At 52.6% G+C, this 19,100-nt stretch overlaps 1 protein-coding gene and 1 long non-coding RNA gene across 5 annotated transcripts in view; both read left to right on the forward strand.

The window, feature by feature from the left end:
* Positions 1-19,100, forward strand: part of SFXN5 (sideroflexin 5) — a 133,969-nt gene that overhangs the window by 91,101 nt on the left and 23,768 nt on the right. For all 4 annotated transcript variants that reach the window (XR_014841694.1, XM_003354772.6, XM_085018916.1 and 1 more), the window contains exons 11-12: positions 14,524-14,639; positions 16,645-16,730. Coding sequence is in view for 3 of the 4 variants with exons in the window: in XM_003354772.6 (XP_003354820.2) it covers positions 14,524-14,639; positions 16,645-16,730 (202 nt within the window). In the remaining variant the exon portion in view is untranslated. The remainder of the gene's footprint in view (positions 1-14,523; positions 14,640-16,644; positions 16,731-19,100) is intronic.
* On the forward strand, positions 6,944-13,423 carry LOC146404729 (uncharacterized). The gene is made up of 2 exons (XR_014841700.1): positions 6,944-8,052; positions 9,296-13,423. It is a non-coding gene; the product is annotated as an uncharacterized LOC146404729 (long non-coding RNA).

Consider the following 19,100-nt stretch of genomic DNA (forward strand, 5'->3'; position numbering starts at 1 on the left):
TCTCTGCCGCCGCCACCTGAGGCTTTCTGGCTGATCCCTCTTTGGGCTCCAGCCATTCCTCTCCTGCCTGCTTGTCAGGGAGGAGCCGCAGCCACTCACGCTGGTCCGGCCACCACGGAGGATCGTGAGATCCTGCGTGTTCCTAGCTGGTTGCACAGGGTGTACACAGGGGTGGTTGGCCGCCTTGACGGTCCCCGCTCGCCAGGATCCTGGGAGAAGCAGGCCCTTTCTGGCTGCTTCCTCAAGCACACTGCCCAAGACCTGGCTGTGTGCCTGCCTGCCTTCCACCCCTGCCCCAGCCTCTCCTTCACCACAGGTGGGCTTCCATCTCTCTGGCCCCTGGTGTCCATCCCGGGCCACCTGTAGATGGGCACTTGCCAACCCCCAGTGGACGCTGATGCCGTGGGGTACAGGGTGAACAGGCGTGCGCCTCCCCCCATCCAGAGGCTTAAAAGGCCCCTGGTCTTCTCAGGCCACCAACTAGTCCTTGCATGTGGCTTCCCTCTGCCTCGGGCCAGACAGAGTGTTCCTCAGCCCCATCATAGGGCCAAGGTCCCGCGGGCGCCCACCTCTGCTTCCCACAGCAAGTGATGCCAGACTATGCCAGGCCACCATTAAGGCCACAGAGAAGCCTGCTCAGGACTTGCTTTACTTTGTAGAAGGTCCTTTGGCCCCACCCTCCCCTGCCCCCTCCCCGACCCCGGCCTGATGGAGAGATAGGACTCACGGAGCCATGAGTGCACACAGGGAGGGGGTGGCTGCAAGTGGGACTGATCGGTTGTTGGGGTGGGGTGGGTGTGGAGCAGAAGGAGGTCTGCAGTTCAGGGTGAGAGAGGGTCGTGAAAGGGCCTGTGTGCCCTGCGTTCAGTGGCCACAGCCCTCCTCCCTCTCCCCCACAGCCCTCCTCCCTCTCCTCCAGTGGGAAGGCGGGTGGGAACCCAGGCTGCTCTGCCCAGCTACTCCCGTCCTGCTCAGGCTCTGGCTCAAGGTCAGGAGGTGGAGACCTCTCTTCACCAAGCTCCCCTGCTGCCCAAGAGAAAGGCCTGACACTCTGGGCATAGGACCCCTGGCTCCCACACCTGATTCCACTACTCCCACCCCTCTCCAGCCTCAGGACAGACCCCCATCAGCCCCTTCCCATGGGGACCTCGGTGACAGTCACTACAGGCCTCCCTGGGTGACCAGAGCCCATGCCTTGGGGCCTCACAGCTCTCCACGTCTCCCCATCAGGCCTCTGCACCCCACCTTTGTCCTCATTCTCTCTCGAGGACCTTCTAGCAGAGCGAGGCATCCCCCTTTACAGAGAATAGACAAATGCAAGCTTGCTATGAGTTACCCAGAGCTGGCAAAGCCCGGGCTGCCCAGGCTCTGGCCAGGGCTCCTTCAATTTCACCCAGCAACTCCCCTCACCCCTGCAGCCGAGTGGCTGAGGGATATGGTCCAGGGGCAGCCAGGGTCCTCAGCATCCCACCAGGGCCCCTCCACCCATCAGCCCCTGGTTTTCCAGCCAGGGTCACGTGCACGTGTGTGGGACTGGTGTGTGCGCATGCGTGTGTGCTGAGCCTACGGGGAAAGCTCCGAGGATGCTCCCTGCAGCCAATTCTCTCCCTCAAGGTGGTGTCAGAGCCTCCCTGTGCCCTGGTCTAGAACAGCAATCATGTGGGAAATCTCAGTTTCTATTTATACAGGGAGATGTTAGGCAAGACGGTGAGCCCAGGAGCATGTGTGCTGGCATTGGAATTGATTGGGGACTGGTAATTAATTTGTTTAGACCTTAATTAATTCTTCAGTTCTTTCTTATTTGTGGACTGTCACGCTTAATTGTGTTCCGGAGCTCGAGCTCGGAGCAGGCCCTCCATTAATTGACGTGTGGTTGCTGTGAGGTGGAAGTTAATGGTTTGGGGAGCTGGGCAAACAGCGTAATTAAAGGTCAGTCGAGGAGGCGTCGGAAAAATTACCCTCGCCCCCAGGTCCAGCCACCAGTCTCCAGGAGCAGACTCCATTCCAGGGGAAGGCAGGCTCCACAGAGTTTTTGTGTGTGGCCTTTGGGGTGGGATGGGAGGAGTGGCAGGCAGGAGGGAGTGACAGGTCCCAGGGCCATGATGAGGCACCAAGAAGAGGTGGACACTCGCCTCGTGAGGAATGGGCAGGGCAGGGGCTGGTGTCACCTGGATGCCAGCACGCCCATGTTCCCAGGCTCTGTGTATGGAGGGATGGGCAGGGTGGGATGCTCTGAGGTTGCCTGGTGGAATCCTCGTGGAGCAGGGGCCCAGCAGTGTTGTGTGCTACTCAAGAGCCCCATCTGGGCCTGAGCTCCCGGTGGGGGAGGCCTGGGCCTCAGCACCAGCTGACCCGACTCCTTGCACAGGGAATAACCCTCCTGCAGCCTCATCATCCCTTGGCTGGGAGTGACTTGGTCCTGTGCTGTCGGCAGCGGTCCCCTTATGTAAAATATAACAGCTTATTTCATCGCCATGCAGATGTCCCTGTGTTTTGCAGTGTGTCCACTCCGGGGGCGGGGGGGGGTGTGTGCCTGGGCAGCCTTTGGGAACGGTCTTCTGTTCGTTCATGCTTGCGTGCCCCACACCTGCCCCCCCCCCCCGCCACCATGCTCCAGACCTGTACTGCTCTCCTCCTGGTGCTCACGCCACCCTGCTTCCTTCGTGGGTGGTGCCCTGGCAGTGTGCCTGAGCCCCACTAGTTCCCAGACCCGTGCTTTTTCCATCCCTCATCCCGTGGCTAGAAGGCAGCAGGGTGAGCCTGTGTCCACTGTGTCCTGGGCCTTGTGACTTACACTCCCTCTTTCCAGATCAGGGATAGTTAATGTGGCGTCTGCAGCCCTTGGGCTCAGGTCCTGGAAGCCCTTGAGTCACCTCCTGGCCGCTGGTCTTGCTCGCACTCCATGGCTCTGTGGCGAATCTCGTGACTGGCTCCCTGCCTCTCTCTGGGCTCCAGGCCTTTGTGTGTGGCCCTCCTTGAGTGGAGTACCGGCTACCTCAGTCCCACCCTCTGCCTCCTCTTGGCTGCCAGGCCATCATTTCCCATTTCAGACACCACCTCCTCCAGGAAGCCCTCCTTGGTTGACCCTGTCAGGGTTAGACCACAACACGTCGCGTGTGTCTGTGTCTATCCTGGAACTACCCATTATGTTTCCCAGTCGGCCTCCCTCCTCAGACTGTGAGTTTGCCAAGACAGGGACTGGATCTCATTCACCACCAACCTCACCCCCCTCTGTGCTCGGCCTGCAGCATTCAGTGTGGGTTTGTTCAGTGATCCAATGAAGGCTTTGGTAGAAAAGATTTGAAACTGGGTTCCGGAGAGTGAAACCCCACTGTGATGATGGTGATTGCATTCTATGGATCTTTGGACATTCATTCTGGTGGGTTTTTTAAATTATTTTTTGCTGTGAGCCACACGGGAAGTCCTTAAATTCTTTTTTGCATGTTCTATTATAGGAGTTTTCGCTGTGACAGTCATTCACTCAGTCAGCCGGCCTAGGGTGGATGAGCAGGTCATCCTGGGCAAATTCTTCAGCCTATCTGGGTTGGATCTGGATGGATAGGTGGGCCATGCTAGGTGCCAGAATCCAGGGCAGCCCTACAACTGGCCAGTGTGTGTCAAGCCCCAAGAGGACAGGGCCAGTGGGGCCGAGTCAACCAAAGGGACGTCTCCAGTGAGGGGTCCTGGGGCTCTGCCTTCAGTCTTATCCCCTTCATTGATCTTCTCACTGCCTTGGTCACTGGAAACCGATGGGTCACGTTCAAGGATCAGGGAGATCAACTTGGCAGTGACTATGAATTCATGGGCGAGAATGCCAGGATCCCAAATGATCTCACACGGTTTGATGTAGCGCCTGCTCTTTAGAAAAAGCAGCTGCATGAGCGTAGAGGCGCTGAGGCCTGATGTGGCTGGAGTGCTTGGGATAAAGATCCAGGGATTTTGTGGGCTGTTGGCTCGGAACTGGTCCACAGTGTGGCGTGTGTCTCTGATGAGGCTCCCTCCAGCTTGAGCTGCATTCTTAGAAATAGAGGGGTCAGAACAAAGGGGTCTGAGTAGTTCCGGAGCCCACACATCCCGACTAGCACGGGTAAGTGGAGCCAAGGAAGAGGAGCAGGATCGTTTGAAAACCTGAGAGTCTGTTCTTGGAATAAGCTGCCTGACCCCTGCATTAGGGAAGCATCCGCATGGCAGCCTGGTTCCACCTGAGAAGGGCACTTATGTGTGATCAAGGCACCCATTCTGGGCAGCTTGCCCAGGACCTGACATATAGTAGGTGCCCAGCGTACGCTTCTTGAACAAATGGCCTCTTCCTTTCGGCTCTCATCTGAAGGGGGAGGGGAAGGGCGGCTCGGAGCCTTGAATGTTAGCTGAGGGTTCAAGATTTTTCTCTTGCTTGATGGGGAACCATTGAAGAATCTCCGTCGAGGGAGCAGCTGTGATAAAAGGGCGCTCGGCAGAAAATGAGTGTATTAGCAGGAACCTTTGATTAGGAGATCCCAAACCTCAGAGTCCACCTACACCGAGATTTAGAGGCTGATCTTTCAATCCAGAAATTTCCCAGTCCTGAGTGTGGGACACTTCAATATGCATTGTGAAACTCTCCCCAAATTCTTGAGCTATTTAAAAGAAAAACTGTGCCATATAGCACTGCCTCTCAGGCAGAATGGTGAAGAATATCATGACATCCAGCAAATATTAGGGTGTGCAGCCCCCTCCGATAACCATCACTCCTCTAAAGACAGATGGGACTCTGATCTCGTGCCATTTGAGTGTGTGCGTGTGTGTGTGTGTATAACAGGTCATTTCATGCATATCTGGCAGGTCTGGCAGGGCCATGAGAATTTGGCTATGGTAGTTGCCTCTGGGGAGGGGATGGAAGCTAAGGGTCAGTGGAAGGAGACTCACTTTTTTTTTTTTGTCTTTTTGCTATTTCTTGGGCCGCTCCTGCGGCATATGGAGGTTCCCAGGCTAGGCGTCCAATCGGAGCTGTAGCCACCTGCCTACGCCAGAGCCACAGCAACGCGGGATCCGAGCCGCGTCTGCAACCTACACCACAGCTCACAGCAACGCCGGATCGTTAACCCACTGAGCAAGGGCAGGGACCGAGCCCGCAACCTCATGGTTCCTAGTCAGATTCGTTAACCACTGCGCCACGACGGGAACTCCGAGACTCACTTTTTATTATTTACCCTTTAACATGGTCTGGATTGTTTACTGTAGGCACTTGTTACCTACAAAATAAAAGAGAGAGAGAGAGAGGAAGCAGAGTCTGGAAAACTTTGTCCAGTGTCAGTCTGGAGGCAAGATGGGAGCTCAAGTCTCCTAGTTTCCACTAGAGTGTTTTCGTTTCAATAAAAATCATCCTAGGCTTTTCCACTGTGGCACAACGGGAGGGGCTGTCTCTGCAGCCCCAGGACACAGGTTCGATCCCCAGCCTAGCACAGTGGGTTAAGGATCCAGTGTTGCAGCAGCTGCAGTGGGGGTCACAAGTCTGGCTTGGATCTGATCCCTGGCCCAGGAACTCCATATGCTGCAGGTGTGGCCCTGAGAAGAAAAAAGAAAAAATTTCCAGATGTATTGAAGACCTAAATGTGTAAAGTAAAAGGCTAAAGGTGGCCAAAAGAGAAAAAAAAAAATTCAATTTTTTTCTGCTAATACATGATCCCTATGTAAGTCAAACAATTGCACTTCTCTCCCTAGAGATATGTTTGTATCTCTCCTTCCAAGTTCAAATAAACACCTAAAAGTGTAGAAATCTCTGCCTACTTATTGCAGCTCTATATCATATAACTATGCCTCTATAAATATCTATTTAATACAAATGAGATCAGATTGTGTATACTGTTTTTCACTTTTTAACCTCACAGTAAATTTGGGGTGTCTTTCCATGACAGCCCTAAAATTCCCACTTATCTTTGTAACAGCTACAATAATTCATTCCGTGGCTGCTTTTTAAAGATCATGAAAGATTATTTTTACACATGGACTACTGCAGAAACTAGAGAAATAAAAATGTGAGATGCACCCAAAGCCTTCTGTGCCCTCTGCCTTTCTGACTCTGGCTTCTTCCCTCTCTGGGGGAAGGCTGTTGACTTGTGTCCTCCGCATTTGTGTTTTTATATTGCATTATTTGTGCCTGTACCAAAACCTGGGCATCGTATTGTTTGTGTGTTCAATTTACTCTGTGTCGTACCATACATATCCTTTAAAACCTGCTCTTTGGAGTTCCCGTCGTGGCTCAGTGGTTAATGAATCCGACTAGGAACCATGAAGGTGCGTTCGATCCCTGGCCTTGCTCAGTGGGTTAAGGATCTGGTGTTGCCGTGACCTGTGGCGTAGGCTGGCAGCTACAGCCCTGATTCGACCCCTAGCCTGGGAATCTCCATATGCCACGGGAGTGGCCCAAGAAATGGCAAAAAAGACAAAAACAAACAAAAACAAAACAAAAAAACCCTGCTCTTTCTTTGTGGTTTTGAGGTTTCTCTGTGTTAATACGGACAATTTCATTTCAGCTGCTCTGGGCTGTGTAGCTCTTCCGCAGACTCACTGGGAACATCTAGGTTGTTCCCAGTTTCTTGCTGTCACACATCATCCTGCACCAGACAGCCTTGTACACATGTCCATGCTTAAGTAGGGCCTCTCCAGGCTAGAAGTTTTTAAACGAGTACCTGGGGAGCTTTAAAAAGACAGGCAGGCATCTGGGTTGTACCTCAGATTTGGTTTCAGCTGTGCAGGCGTTGTTGAGAGCCCCGGGTGTAGGGTCTGTACCTGGGTGTGGAAGGCCCGTGTCGGAAGGCGGGCCCATGGCTGCTCTTCTCCATGCTGCTGCTGCCACATGGGCACACTGGCTTTTACTCTGCCTGCATGGTTTGAATTTTTGCTTCCCTACGTCCTCTTCAGCATTTGGTCTTATCAATCTTTTAAACATTTTATGCATCTGAAAGGGTTTTTCTTATTTTAATTGGCATTTTTCCAATTCCCAGTATGGTTGAGAGTCTTTTCTTAACTTCATTGGCCATTTGGGTTTCCAAATAGGAGAGAGAGACAGGGACAGAGACAGAGAGAGGAGATCCTTTATAACACACACACACACACACACACACATATGCACACACACACATACGTGTGTGTGCACACACACGCACAGATTCCAGATAGAAGTTCCTATTGTGGTTCAGAGGGTTAGGAATCCAACTAGTATCCGTGAGGATGTGGGTTCGATCCCTGGCCCTGCTCTGTGGGTTAAGGATCCAGCATTGCCCTGCACTGTGGTGTAGGTCGAAGAGGCATCTTGGATCTCGCATAGCTGTGCCTGTGGTGTAAGCCAGCAACTGCAGGTCCAATTTGACCCCTAGTCTGGGAGCTTCCATTTGTTGCAGGTACAGCCCCTAAAAAGCAAAAGGAATGAAGACCTAAATGTATAAAGTAAAAATGTTAAAGCTCCCAGAAGGAAACATAGAAGAGCACTGGAGTAGGGGTAGAATTTCTCAATGACACAAAAGTATATATCAGAGAGGAAAGAATTGCTTATTTACCAATACATATTTTGTTAAACTGTATGACAAGAGACACCATCAACAAAGTGCGAAAACAAGCCACACACTATTTGTAAACCATTAAACCAATGAAGATTAGTCTCCAAAACATATAAAGCACTCCTGCAGATGGATTTTTTTTCTTAGACTCAAAAATCTGTCTTTAACTATTAGTAAGTTCATGTTCATTGATTTTTAAAAATATTTAAAAATATTTCTTTTATGAATTTTTACTCGAATATTTTTCAATGATTTCAATTGTAACTTTTTCTTAATAATTGTTGCAACTTTTTCTTAATAATTGTTGCAGCTCTTTATGCATTTTGGGAATGTGTTTGGCTGAAAGTAATAGAAACCCTCAACTCAAACTGCCTTAAATAATAAAGGGATCTAGGAGTTCTCACTGTGACTCAGCAGGTGACGGACCTGATGTTGTCTCTGTGAGGATGCAGGTTTGATCCCTGGCCTCACTCAGTGGTTAAAGACGTTGCCACGAGCTGTGGTGTAGGTCCCAGATGTGACTCAGGATCCTGTGTTGCTGTGGCTGTGGTGTAGGTCGGCAGCTGCAGGTCCGATTCAACTCCCAGCCTGGGAATTTCCATATGCCGCAGGTGCAGCCGTTAAAAATAATAATAATAATAATAATAATAAAGGGATTTATTACTCTACCGAGGTCAAGTCTCCAGTGAAGCATCCAGGGCCATTCCGTCCATCTCTCTGCTCTGCCAGGGGCTTCGTCTTCAGCCTAGCTCCCCTCCTGGTTGTGAGATGGGAGCCGCAGTTCCAAACATCCTATCCAAACCCACCGCTGACCAGAGGACGAGAGGCTCTGTCTGCCAGCTCTTCTTAAATGGGAGGAGACCTTTCCCAGAAGTCCCCTGCAGACATCCCTCCCTGGCTAGGATGGCTTCCTAAATCAATCACTGGCAAGGGAGGGGGTGGTTGTTGCAACTAGTTTAGACGCATCTTTTGGGGGTAGAGTAGCTACTGGGAGTCAGTCACCATGACCCTCCATAGGTTAGTATTGGTAGCCCTTTGTCATATAATATATGTAAAATACATGTATTTTCCCAGTTTCCCCTTTCTTATAAGGAAAATAGATATCAAATGTTACGTTTCTCAGTTGTAAGAGGCCTTGGTTATTAGATGTAAGGGTACGTGTCATAGCCTTTCAGAAGAGGAGAGGACAATGTTTGATACGCATTTGAAGGAATCAACAAGCATTCACTACACATTCAATCCAAGTCGCTTTCTTCAGCACCGCAGAGTCCGAATCTCAGCCTTTTCACACTTTGCAATTCTCTTTGGACATCGACTGTTAAACATCACAGCCCCCGTTGCTTTTTTTGTCATTTCTTGGGCCGCTCCCGCGGCATATGGAGATTCCCAGGCTAGGGGTCTAATTGGAGCTGTAGCCACCGGCCTACGCCAGAGCCACAGCAACTCAGGATCCGAGCCGCGTCTGCAACCTACACCACAGCTCACGGCAACACCGGATCCGGATCGTTAACCCACTGAGCAAGGGCAGGGACTGAACCCGCAACCTCATGGTTCCTAGTCGGATTTGTTAACCACTGCGCCACGACGGGAACTCCCACCGTTGCTTTTTTGTAATTCCTGCCTCCTAATCTTGATCTCTTCAGCTTTATTTATTTATTTATTTATTTATCCGTTCTTAGGGCCACACTCACGGCATATGGAGGTTCCCAGGCTAGGGGTCCAATCGGAGCTGCAGCTGCCAGCCTACACCACAGCCACAGCAACATGGGATCCAAGTCGCGTCTGCCACCTATACCACAGCTCATGGCAATGCTGGATCCTTAACCCACTGAGTGGGGCTGGGGATCAAACCCACGTCCTCAGGGATACTAGTTGGGTTTGTTACTTCGGAGCCACAGCAGGAACTCCTTTTCAGCCCCTTTTAAATTGGCAGTATAATTTCCGAGCATGTACAAGATTATTGGGATTTTTTTTTTCCATTTCCCATTTTATTATACTTGTGATTTCATTTTTTTTCTTTACTTGAAGGAAAACATAGTCTTAAAGTTAATCAGCTTCTTTAGGAAGTTTCTCACCTATAGATGCCTATGTGTAAGACCCATGCTGGCTTTAAAATTTTTATGCTCTTCTTCAAGAAGTTTGACATTTTCTTTTCAATTTTTAGACAAGTAAAGTGCGATTACAGTTTCCTTGTACAAATGCAGGCAGTATAGAAAAATTTAGGGTAAACAAGTGGAAGTCCTTCAATAACCCCTACTTTCCAAATTTCGTTCTCCTTCCCAAGGGGATCACTTGATGAGGTGTGAACCTTCCAGAACCGTAGCCAAGGATTTATGCACACGCCTGTGGGTACATGTACCAGTTATAGGGTTTTACATGCAGCAGATCATCTTGTGTATACTCAGTAACTTTGTTCATATAAGTTTGTTTTGGCAATCTTCCCATATGAGTTCCCTAATGGTGGACATTTAGGTTGTTTCTAATTATTTGCTGTTACAAACAGTGCTATAATTACCATCCTTGTAAATGTCTCTTTGTGCATATGGGCAAGCATTTCTTTAGGGTAGCTATCTATGGTTTGGCAATTTCTGCTGCCTTTAATTGCATTGCCTGGTATCTGGCAGACGATTTTCTGCATGTACAATAACTTTTCATGTCCATGCTCCATTATAGTGTAAGTTTTAAAAAGATGTTTTAGGCAACAATTAGGAATCTAAGTTTAAGTTCAGATTCTGTGTGGATTGCTGTGAGCAGCTGAGGTGACACTGCATGAACAGAGAGCTACCTCTACACGTGGCTGAGTTTACCCAAGCACAGGCAGTTGTGATGGAGAGCAGGTAAGGTCCCCCCTGTCACATGCATTGTAAAACACATGATGATTTTTCTAATGCTATTTTTTAATTTATTTTTTATTTTTTCTAGGGCTTCATCTGTGGCATACAGAAGTTCCCAGGCTAGGGGTCACATCGGAGCTGGAGCTGCCAGCCTACACCACAGCCACAGCCACACTGGATCGGAGCCACATCTGCGACCTATGAGGCAGCTTGCAGCCATGGGGGATCCTCTACTCACTGAGTGAGGCCAGGGATCGAACCCCCTTCCTCATGGATACTAGTAGGGTTCTTAACCCGCTGAGCTACAACAGGAACTCCTATAATGTTAAAATATGAGTAACGGCCTCATAGAACACAGGCGTTGTGGGTTTGATTTTCCCTAGATGAGTAGCCCATTGCTCCACCCCCGTATCTGAATGCAAGTTGACACACAGCCACGTTAACACAAATCCATTTTCCCTGCAGAAGGGGGTGTTTCTGGACCATTAACTCCACTGATCTGTGTGCCTGTTCTTGTGCTAGTTTAGGGGGCAGGCTCCCCTGGAGTCTTCTTTTTGAGAACTTTCTTGCACATTTGTCTTTCTGTCTGCTGCTCTCTCTTCCTCCCCACCCTGTACCTCTCACACGGGCACTTCATTAGCTGTTCACCATCTGCATGATTTTGCATCATGATGGGTCTGATGTGAGAACATCTGCAGCAGCCAAGAGCATGTTTTCCTCAGGACTTGACATTAAACTTACCATCAGCACGAACCTCTCTCTCTCTCTCTCTCCCCACCTCCCTCCCACTCCCTCTCTCTCTTTCATCCACTGACATCTTCCAGCATCGCTGCTCCAACATCAGTTATGCCTGAATCTTGAATGGTGTCAATCTGAGTTGAAAATGTGCCAGCTTTCTTAACATGATCACTAACAGACTGCTTAATTAACCTGCTGATACTGTCAATAATAGATCTTGGGGGTGTGCTAGAAAGGAGACCCATAGCCCATGGTCTCTCTCTCTCTCTCCCCTTCTCTCTTTGCTTAGTCTCTCAGCATCTGTGTCGCTGGAATGGGACTTTCCAGGAGGGTTTGAAAGGAAAATGGCAGAACTGAAAGTTCTGGAAGAGATCGTGGAGATGAAATCACTTTCAGAGGCTGCATTCTCATTTCGCAAAGGCAGAGATAGCTAGTAAGCAGTGCATATAGCAAGTGCTCAATAAACGGATAGCCATTGTATGTAGTCAACAGGAGTGGTTACAGAGTGTGCGCCATCTGAGTAGGCAGTGAGAACTTTGGGTGTTCCGAGGGAGGAGCCTGGGGTCCCCATCATTCAGAGGTGGCTCGCGGGGTCTTCTTTGCCTTTTTTCCATCCCGGTAGCTTAGATGAGAGGGGAACATTGTCATCCCCAAATGCGTCCCAGAGGATAGGGAGGCTGGGTTTTCACTTCCTTTCATGCTTTGTCCTCTTTCGTCTTGAGTGGTTTTTATGTTTGAACCAAAGGCCTGCTCTGTCCTGCTGAGCAGCCAAATTGCATGTTCAGAAGTTTCAGAGAGCAGGTGAGATGCCACCATGAGCCTGGGGCAGCTCCATCACCTCCAGAACAATGCTCTCTCTTGTCTTTATCTGTCTGTCTGTCTGTCTGTCTGTCTCTCTCTCTCACACACACACACACACACAAGTGCGCGAGCGCACAATCGGCTAGCCATGTCTCAGCTTCCCTGACTTCCCTCTACCTAGCCAGTGCCTTGAGATCCTGGGGAGACCCTAAGTGCCGCCGTTCCTTTTACACCAGGCAAAGCCAGGCAGGGGGTGGGCGTGGGGGGCGCAGAGTTTGAAGAATGAGCTGGAGACTTCTGGCTTTAAGCAGTTGCATCATCCCTGGACCACATTCCTGTGGCCTTGCCTTTCTGGAACAGTGGTGGTTGTGGTAGATGCCCTTCAGGGCAGAAAACCACCAGCAACCTCTCTGATGGTTTTGTCCAGTCTCCTGGGTGCCAGAGCGCCAGGCAGTCCCAGGGGTGTGAAGGATGCAGTACATGCCTAATACCACTAGAGGGCGAGTCACCAACACACAGGCCAGCTGCCCCTGCCCAAGGCCACTCTGGGGCCCTTCTGGGCCTTGAGCCCTAGGGGACCCTGGTCCTGTCAGGAGCTTACCTCTGAGAGTGAGGAAGGGGAGGTGCAGAGCCAGGATCGGAACCCAAGCCCGGCTGGTCTGAAACCTAGGCTTGAATTTGTTCTTCCTTTACCTCAGATTATATAGTCTCTGGATGTGTATAAGGGCAAGGGTTTTTCAAGGTCACCACTACTGACATGTTGGGCTAGTAATTCTTGGTTGTGGGGGTTGTCCTCTGCACTGTAGGCTGTTCGGCAGTGTCTCTGGTCTCTACCCACGAGATGCCAGTAGCAACCCCCACCCCCAGGTTGTGATCATCAAATCTGTCTCCAAACATTGCCAAATGTCTCATAAAATCGGCCCCGGTTGAGAACCTCTGTTTAAGGCAGGAGAGTGTGCCTGCTGTGGAGACAGGAGGGACCGATGCCGAAAAGGTCTGCCCATGGTTCCCACTGTGACTGAGTGTCGTGTAGAAACACGAGAGCTACTCAGAGACGGCATATGTGCTGTAAATACATTTTGAAGCTGTATTTGGTCTCCTGCTTTCCTCCTCCAAAGACTGCAGAGCATCTTGGTCCTTCCCTCTGTTTATTCCACCTCCCCACTTTATTGAAACCGGAGATCAAGGCTCAGAGACCCCCGGGGCCTCAAGCTGGCCCTCACCTGCTGAACCCCGCCCCCAGCTGCAAGCGCCCTGGCCCACGCTGCTCCCCCGTGTTGGCCTGAGCACCAGGAGCATCTGCGGTCCTCCGCCCACTCCACCTGCCCACTAGGCCCTGCCGCCCTCCAGCTCCCCAAACCCTGGGGCCCCCCCTCCACTGGAGGGAGTGGGGAAGCAGCAGGTGTTGATGCTAATCAGCGTTCACAGCCCAGAACTGCAGTCGCTCCCAGGCTCACACACTCCCCAAAATTAAACACTCATTATACAAAATTAATTGACATTAATTAGCAAAAATTAAAACTTTAAACACAGCAAGGCGCTTTTGGGGGAGGAGTGAAGCAGGCGGGCTCCACATTTGTCACCCCCCACTCCCCACCCCTCCAACCACCCCCAAGTCCCCCGGCTTCCATCCTGGAGCTGGGCGGTGGGGTTCAGGTGAGGTCAGCCTCCAGCCCGAGGTCAGCCTCCAGCCCGAGGCCAGGGCCCAGCCCCGTGAATTCCAGACAAGGGGAGCTGAAGGAGGCTCCCTGTGCTAGTCACCAATGGATGGGTGGCCCCCCAAACCCTGGCATTCAGTGCTCAGCTAAGGAGCCAGGAGCTCTCCTCCCAGCGCAGGTCCCCAGGGTCTCAGCTGCGATGGGGAGGCATGGCCAAAGGAGGAAACCTGTCATCTGAGCCGTGCCTGACCGCCCACCCCCAAAACTGTCCTGGGTCCCCAAAGGAGTAGGCACTGTAGCCTTTCAGCTCTGTCCCACTTTGTGACCTCAGATAAGTCCCCCACCCCCTCCCTGAGCCTCCCTTTTCCATCCATATGATGAGGGGGCGGTGCTGGGTGAGCATTGAGGTTCCTGCCGGCTCTGGCACCTGCTGTCAGGGAAGCAGATCTCTGGGAACTTGATTTACTCTGAGGAGCGAGGGGCTCAGTGTGGGGGAGGGGGGCTGGCATTTTAAGAGGATGCCCGGAAAGGCAGCCTGAGGGACTGAGCTGCTGCTGGTGAAGCCTCAGGCACCAGTGGGAGATGTGACTTCAGGCCAGAGAGCCCCACCCCTCCAGCCACCAGCACATGGGATCCCCTTTGGCTGCCTGCGGGGCCTGCCCTGAGGACAGAAAAGCAGCCTGGATAAGCGGCTGTGCTCTAAGCCCTGACCAGTTTCCCCTTCCTCCCTTACCCCAGTTATATGCCCTTCTGCTCCCCAGGTGCCCCAAGGCCCCCAGATCCCTCACCAAGCTGAGAGGCAGCAGAACCACACTTTCTCCTGCTGTTTCAACAGGCTGGGTGTTTATTCAGAACCTTTGTTGCCTGGTGTGGGTGGAGCCAGTGGTCTCCACGGGGTGGGTGGAGGGCCATCCTCCCCACCTCACACCCGCTCCCCGCTCCTCTCTCTCTCTCCAGCCAGCGCCAACATCTGCAACGTGGTCCTGATGCGCTACGGGGAGCTGGAGCAGGGGATCGACGTCCTGGACGGTGATGGCAACCTCGTGGGCTCCTCCAGGATCGCAGCCAGACACGTGGGTCGTCTGGGGGCTCGGGGGCTGGTGGGGAGGCTCTGGCTGGTGTGTCCTAAACTTTTTCACTCCCCAGGGGTTTCTGTCCTTGGCGCCCTGGCCTTGACCTCTTAGGCTGGCCTCCCCACCCCGCCCCCACCCCCTCTGTATGAGCCCCAGGCCTCAGGTGTGGCCTCAGCCACACCTGCCCTCTGGACATCCTTGCTTCTCTCCAGCTGCCTTCCTGTCACCACTGAGGAAAGTCCCCATCTCTTGTCCCTCTTGTCCCAGCCCCTCAGGACAGTTTCTCTGACCCGTTAATTGCTGAGGGCAGAGGAGAGCCCCCTGGAGCTTTCCCTTCCCCAAGACCGAGGCCCTGCTCCCGGGGCCCTCCCAGCCTCCTGGGAAAGAATAGTTTGCCAACGGGCACGATGGTTTGTCATTCTGTGCTAATAGGCACTTCGGCAGGTGCTTCCTCACCAGGGAGTGTGGCCAAGGTGGAGGGATTTGGGGCTTGCAGCAAGCCACGGGAGTGGTTCAGGGAAGAATATTTTGTTTCAAGAAGGCCCTCCTTCACTGAGGTTTCACCAGCCTCACCCACTCTAGCCATTATAATTTTTTTTATTCCAGTCTGTTTGTATATCTCCCTGTGCTTTCCAACCTTCATCCTGATGGGGATTAGTGGCTCGTTCTGCTCCGGCCTCCAAGTTCTGGGGCAGGAGGTCCGCCGGGAGGTAGCCAAGCGTTCACCTTGGCTCCAGCCACTGTCCCTCATCCCCGCGGGCCCTCCAGCCCCACTCTGTCCGTACAGCCTTCTCCCTAAGCCCCCGAAGTGGGAAGACCCCTCTCTTGTCCTGGTCCTTCCCTCCCCACTGACCTCAGGGGGAGTCTGTGGCCGTCCAAGGCTTGTGAGGGGCAAGGGCCAGCCCTGCATCCTCTGCTGCTGGCACTGGGTCTGGGCCCCCTGTCATTCCCACCCCTGTTCAGGAGACTCAGTGTGGGGGAAAGGGGGCTCTCCCAGGCCTTCCTGAGGCTGATCACGAAGGATCCAAGGTCCGGGGAGAAAGTTTCAGCCTTGAGCCCATCGTCATCCGAGGGGATACGGCCTCAATTTCCCACCTGCCCCTCACCTCCTAGCCAACCCTGTCCTCCTCACTGATTTGCTGGGAGGGAGGTAACTCTGTCTCATGGTCCACACAGCAGGGAACCAATCCTAAGTACTTCTGCTTTCCTCCCTTATCCTCAATTTTTCCCTTGCTCTCTGGGGAAAGACTCTGATGGGTTACAAGCCGTTGCCGGAGCCTTCTCTTGAGGGCCAGGTGCCCAGGAGGTTAAACAAACGACTCTCACAGTGACTGCCACTGATCTGGGCCTTGACCAGTCCTCACCTCCCAGGCACCCCCCTGCGCCCCCGGAGCAAGGCCCCAGGCAGACCCCACCTGGAGACAGCAGATACTCAGCAGAAGCATTTCCCACTTACGGACCTCTTGTCACTAAGGCTCTCATCCAGAGCCAGGAGATGCAAGATCCTTCAAATCTTTGTCTTTGAGGGATGTCAGAAAGGAAAGGAGTCCCGCAATCCCTGTTCTCCTCAGGTGCTGAGCCTCACACGGCTCGGTTGGCCCCAGCTATGGGTTCTGGTCCTTCCAGCGCCTGCTTTGTTTTCGGAGCATCTCGAGTCCTCCGTACACCTCCTCCCCAGCCCCTGTACCCCTGCCACCCTGAGCGCAGGCAGTCCCCTTCCTGGGGCTCTGCATCTGTGTTGCCAACCCTCCTCCACATGTGGCAGGTGACAGGGATCTGCTCTTTTCAAATGTATGTGGTGGCAAGATGGGGGTGGCTTTTTTTCTGTCGTTTGAAATACAGCTTCGTGAGCACTTCCATGAATTATTCCATTCTGCCAGATGTGCTAGCAGGGTACACACCCCTGGGGGCTCCGGGGTGGAGTCTGCTGCCAGGTGACTCTCCCCTCCCCAGGACCTCCCCCCCAACTGCCGCAGCTCATCACAGCCTCTTGTTTGGCCCTCAGGCCCTGCTGGAGACGGCGCTGACACGAGTGGTTCTTCCCATGCCCATTCTGGTGCTACCTCCAATCGTCATGTCCATGCTGGAGAAGTGAGTTGGGGCCCAGGGCAGAGGCCATCGTGGGGGTGGGATGGGGAACCTGCTGGCCCTGGACAGGGACCCTGGTTTGTTCAGACTCTCCCTGGCAGGGCTGCTGGAATCATCCCGTGAGAGCCCCGGGGTCGGGTGCTGGGGGTGCTGTCCAGACAGACAAGGCTGGTCCTGCCTTGGAGCCAGTGGTTCTGGGGTGTGCGTGTGTGCGCATGTGCTCTGTTAGTGCGCAGAGCAGGGCGGGGCGAAGAGAGTCTGAGAATTTCGGTAGGAAGAGTAGCCTGGGAGCCAGTGCACCCCTTTCGAGCATCTGCCATGAGGCAAGTCAGCACCTCACTGAGTCTTGATTTCTCCAATTACAAAATAATAGTACTAACCTCCCTGCCTCCCTCCGAGGGCTGTTCTGAGAACGCCCGTGTCCTGACTGTAAAGAAATAGGGGATATAAGAAGAAGAACAATGATGGAATGATTCTATAATTAATGAGGGTGAAAGTGAATCATGAAGCCCAAATTACTGCTGAAAGGAAAGGCTGAGGAGAGAAGGGAGGAAGCAGGACTGATCTTCAGGTAGGTTTGGGCAGGCCCTGAGGACTGGGGTCAATCTAGGGGGATGATAAGGAGCAGCGACCGAGTTCTGGGTCAGGGGAGTGAGATGAGCAAAAGCCTGGAGGTCTGGTGCAGGTCCTGGGGGCCCAGCCTGGGAGGGAGTTCCTCAAGGTAGCAGGGATGGGCTTGGGGGCTGTGCAGGGTATGGATAGGGTTGGGGACACTCCATCCAGCATCCTGGGGCAGGGGCTTTTCCCCAGTTTGGGGACCTTCTTATTCCCACAAAACGAATTATAATAATAACTAACACTTACTAAGCACCTACTTCCTCCCAGTCATTTCTCAGCCAGGTCTTTGCCCCAGTGCCATCTCCCAAAAGAGCTCCCCCCACCATCCCACGGAGATAACAGCTGCTGTGATTCCCTACCCCGTCAACACTGCCCTGTTTCCGCTCACAGCACTTATCAGTATCCGAGATGCTTCATCTAGTGTATCTATCTTATCTCTTTGGTCCACTAGAATGTCATCTCCATGGAGGCAGGTAAAACTTTTTGTGTACTGCCCTGTACAGCATCTAGCATAGTTCCTGGCACACTGGCACATGGTGGAGGCTCAGTGTGTGTTGAGTGAATGAATGATCTCTCTTAACCTTCGCAACAGTGCAGTGAGGTGAGTATGGTACCCTGATTTTACAGATGAGGAAGAGAAGGCAAAGAGAGGTGACAGCATCTGCTTATAGTCACACACTAGGAAGGGGCAGAGCCAGGCATGGCTCAGGAATACAGCAGCAAAGCTGGCTCTTCCTATCACACTGGCTGCCTCTTGGATTTTCAGATGACACCTCATAATCAGCACGTCTTTGGGGTCCTCCAGCCTGCATGGAGACAGGAGAAGAGCAGATTTGGGGGGCCTGACCTCAGAAAGACTGTGTTTTGATGAGGGCATGACCTACACACAGGTCAACTGTAAGACCCAGCAGTGTGTGAACAAGGTCAAGATGACCTTCAGGGGAGGACTGGTCCAGAGGAAGGGGACTGCAGCTGTCTGAGAGCAAAGGAGGATTCTGGGGGGAGAGAGGGCTTTCTGGGCAAGGTGCAGGCCTGTTGTGTGGACATGGAAGAGCCCAACCTGACCGAAGGAAATCATGCTCATTGGGCCCATTGATAAGGGGCCCTAGGTCCAGCTGAGGGATGGGTAACCCCTTTCTCCCCTAGAAGAAGGGGGAAGTGGGTACTGCGCAGGGGACAGCGTGTGGGACCCTGGGATTTAAGAAAATTCATCTCCTCGTGGAAGTTGCAAACAGAAATCCTGGGAAGCCATGGCTTTTGCGCCCCTGAACCTTGCATATGCATCTCCCTGGTGACCTGAGGCTGTCCCCAAATACCAGCGACTGCAAGTGCCCACCAGAGGACCACAGGGCAGATGAAAAAGGGAGGGCCTCAAGGCTCTGGAATTTGCTGGGGGAAAAGTATGGTCTGCCTCCCTGGTGACACCTGCACTGAGTTTGCGGGAGTGGAGCCCATTGGTTGGGGACTTAAACGTAGCTTTGGGAGGCATGGGAGGTGGGCTAGGATTGTTCTAGCTCTGAATGTCCTGGCCTGAACTCTACCTGGACTCTGGGCTCCCTGTGTCTGGCTCAGCTCAGGGTCTGAAGAAATCCCTCAGGCAGTAGAGGCAGGTTAGCCATCGATCTCCTGGCAGCCTTGTACTCGGTTGGTCCTTCCCTTGAAGCTCGGCGTGGGAGGGTCCCCAGGGAGGGTCCCTGGGGAGTCCAGCCTGGGATCCCTGGGAATGTCAAGATGAACACGACCCAGTTTTCGCCC

This window comes from Sus scrofa, chromosome 3 (genome assembly GCF_054392235.1).
Source record: "Sus scrofa isolate SSC_HxYL_T2T_F1_AM1 chromosome 3, Sscrofa_HxYL_maternal_Yorkshire_Landrace_v2.0, whole genome shotgun sequence".
NCBI lineage: Eukaryota > Metazoa > Chordata > Mammalia > Artiodactyla > Suidae > Sus > Sus scrofa.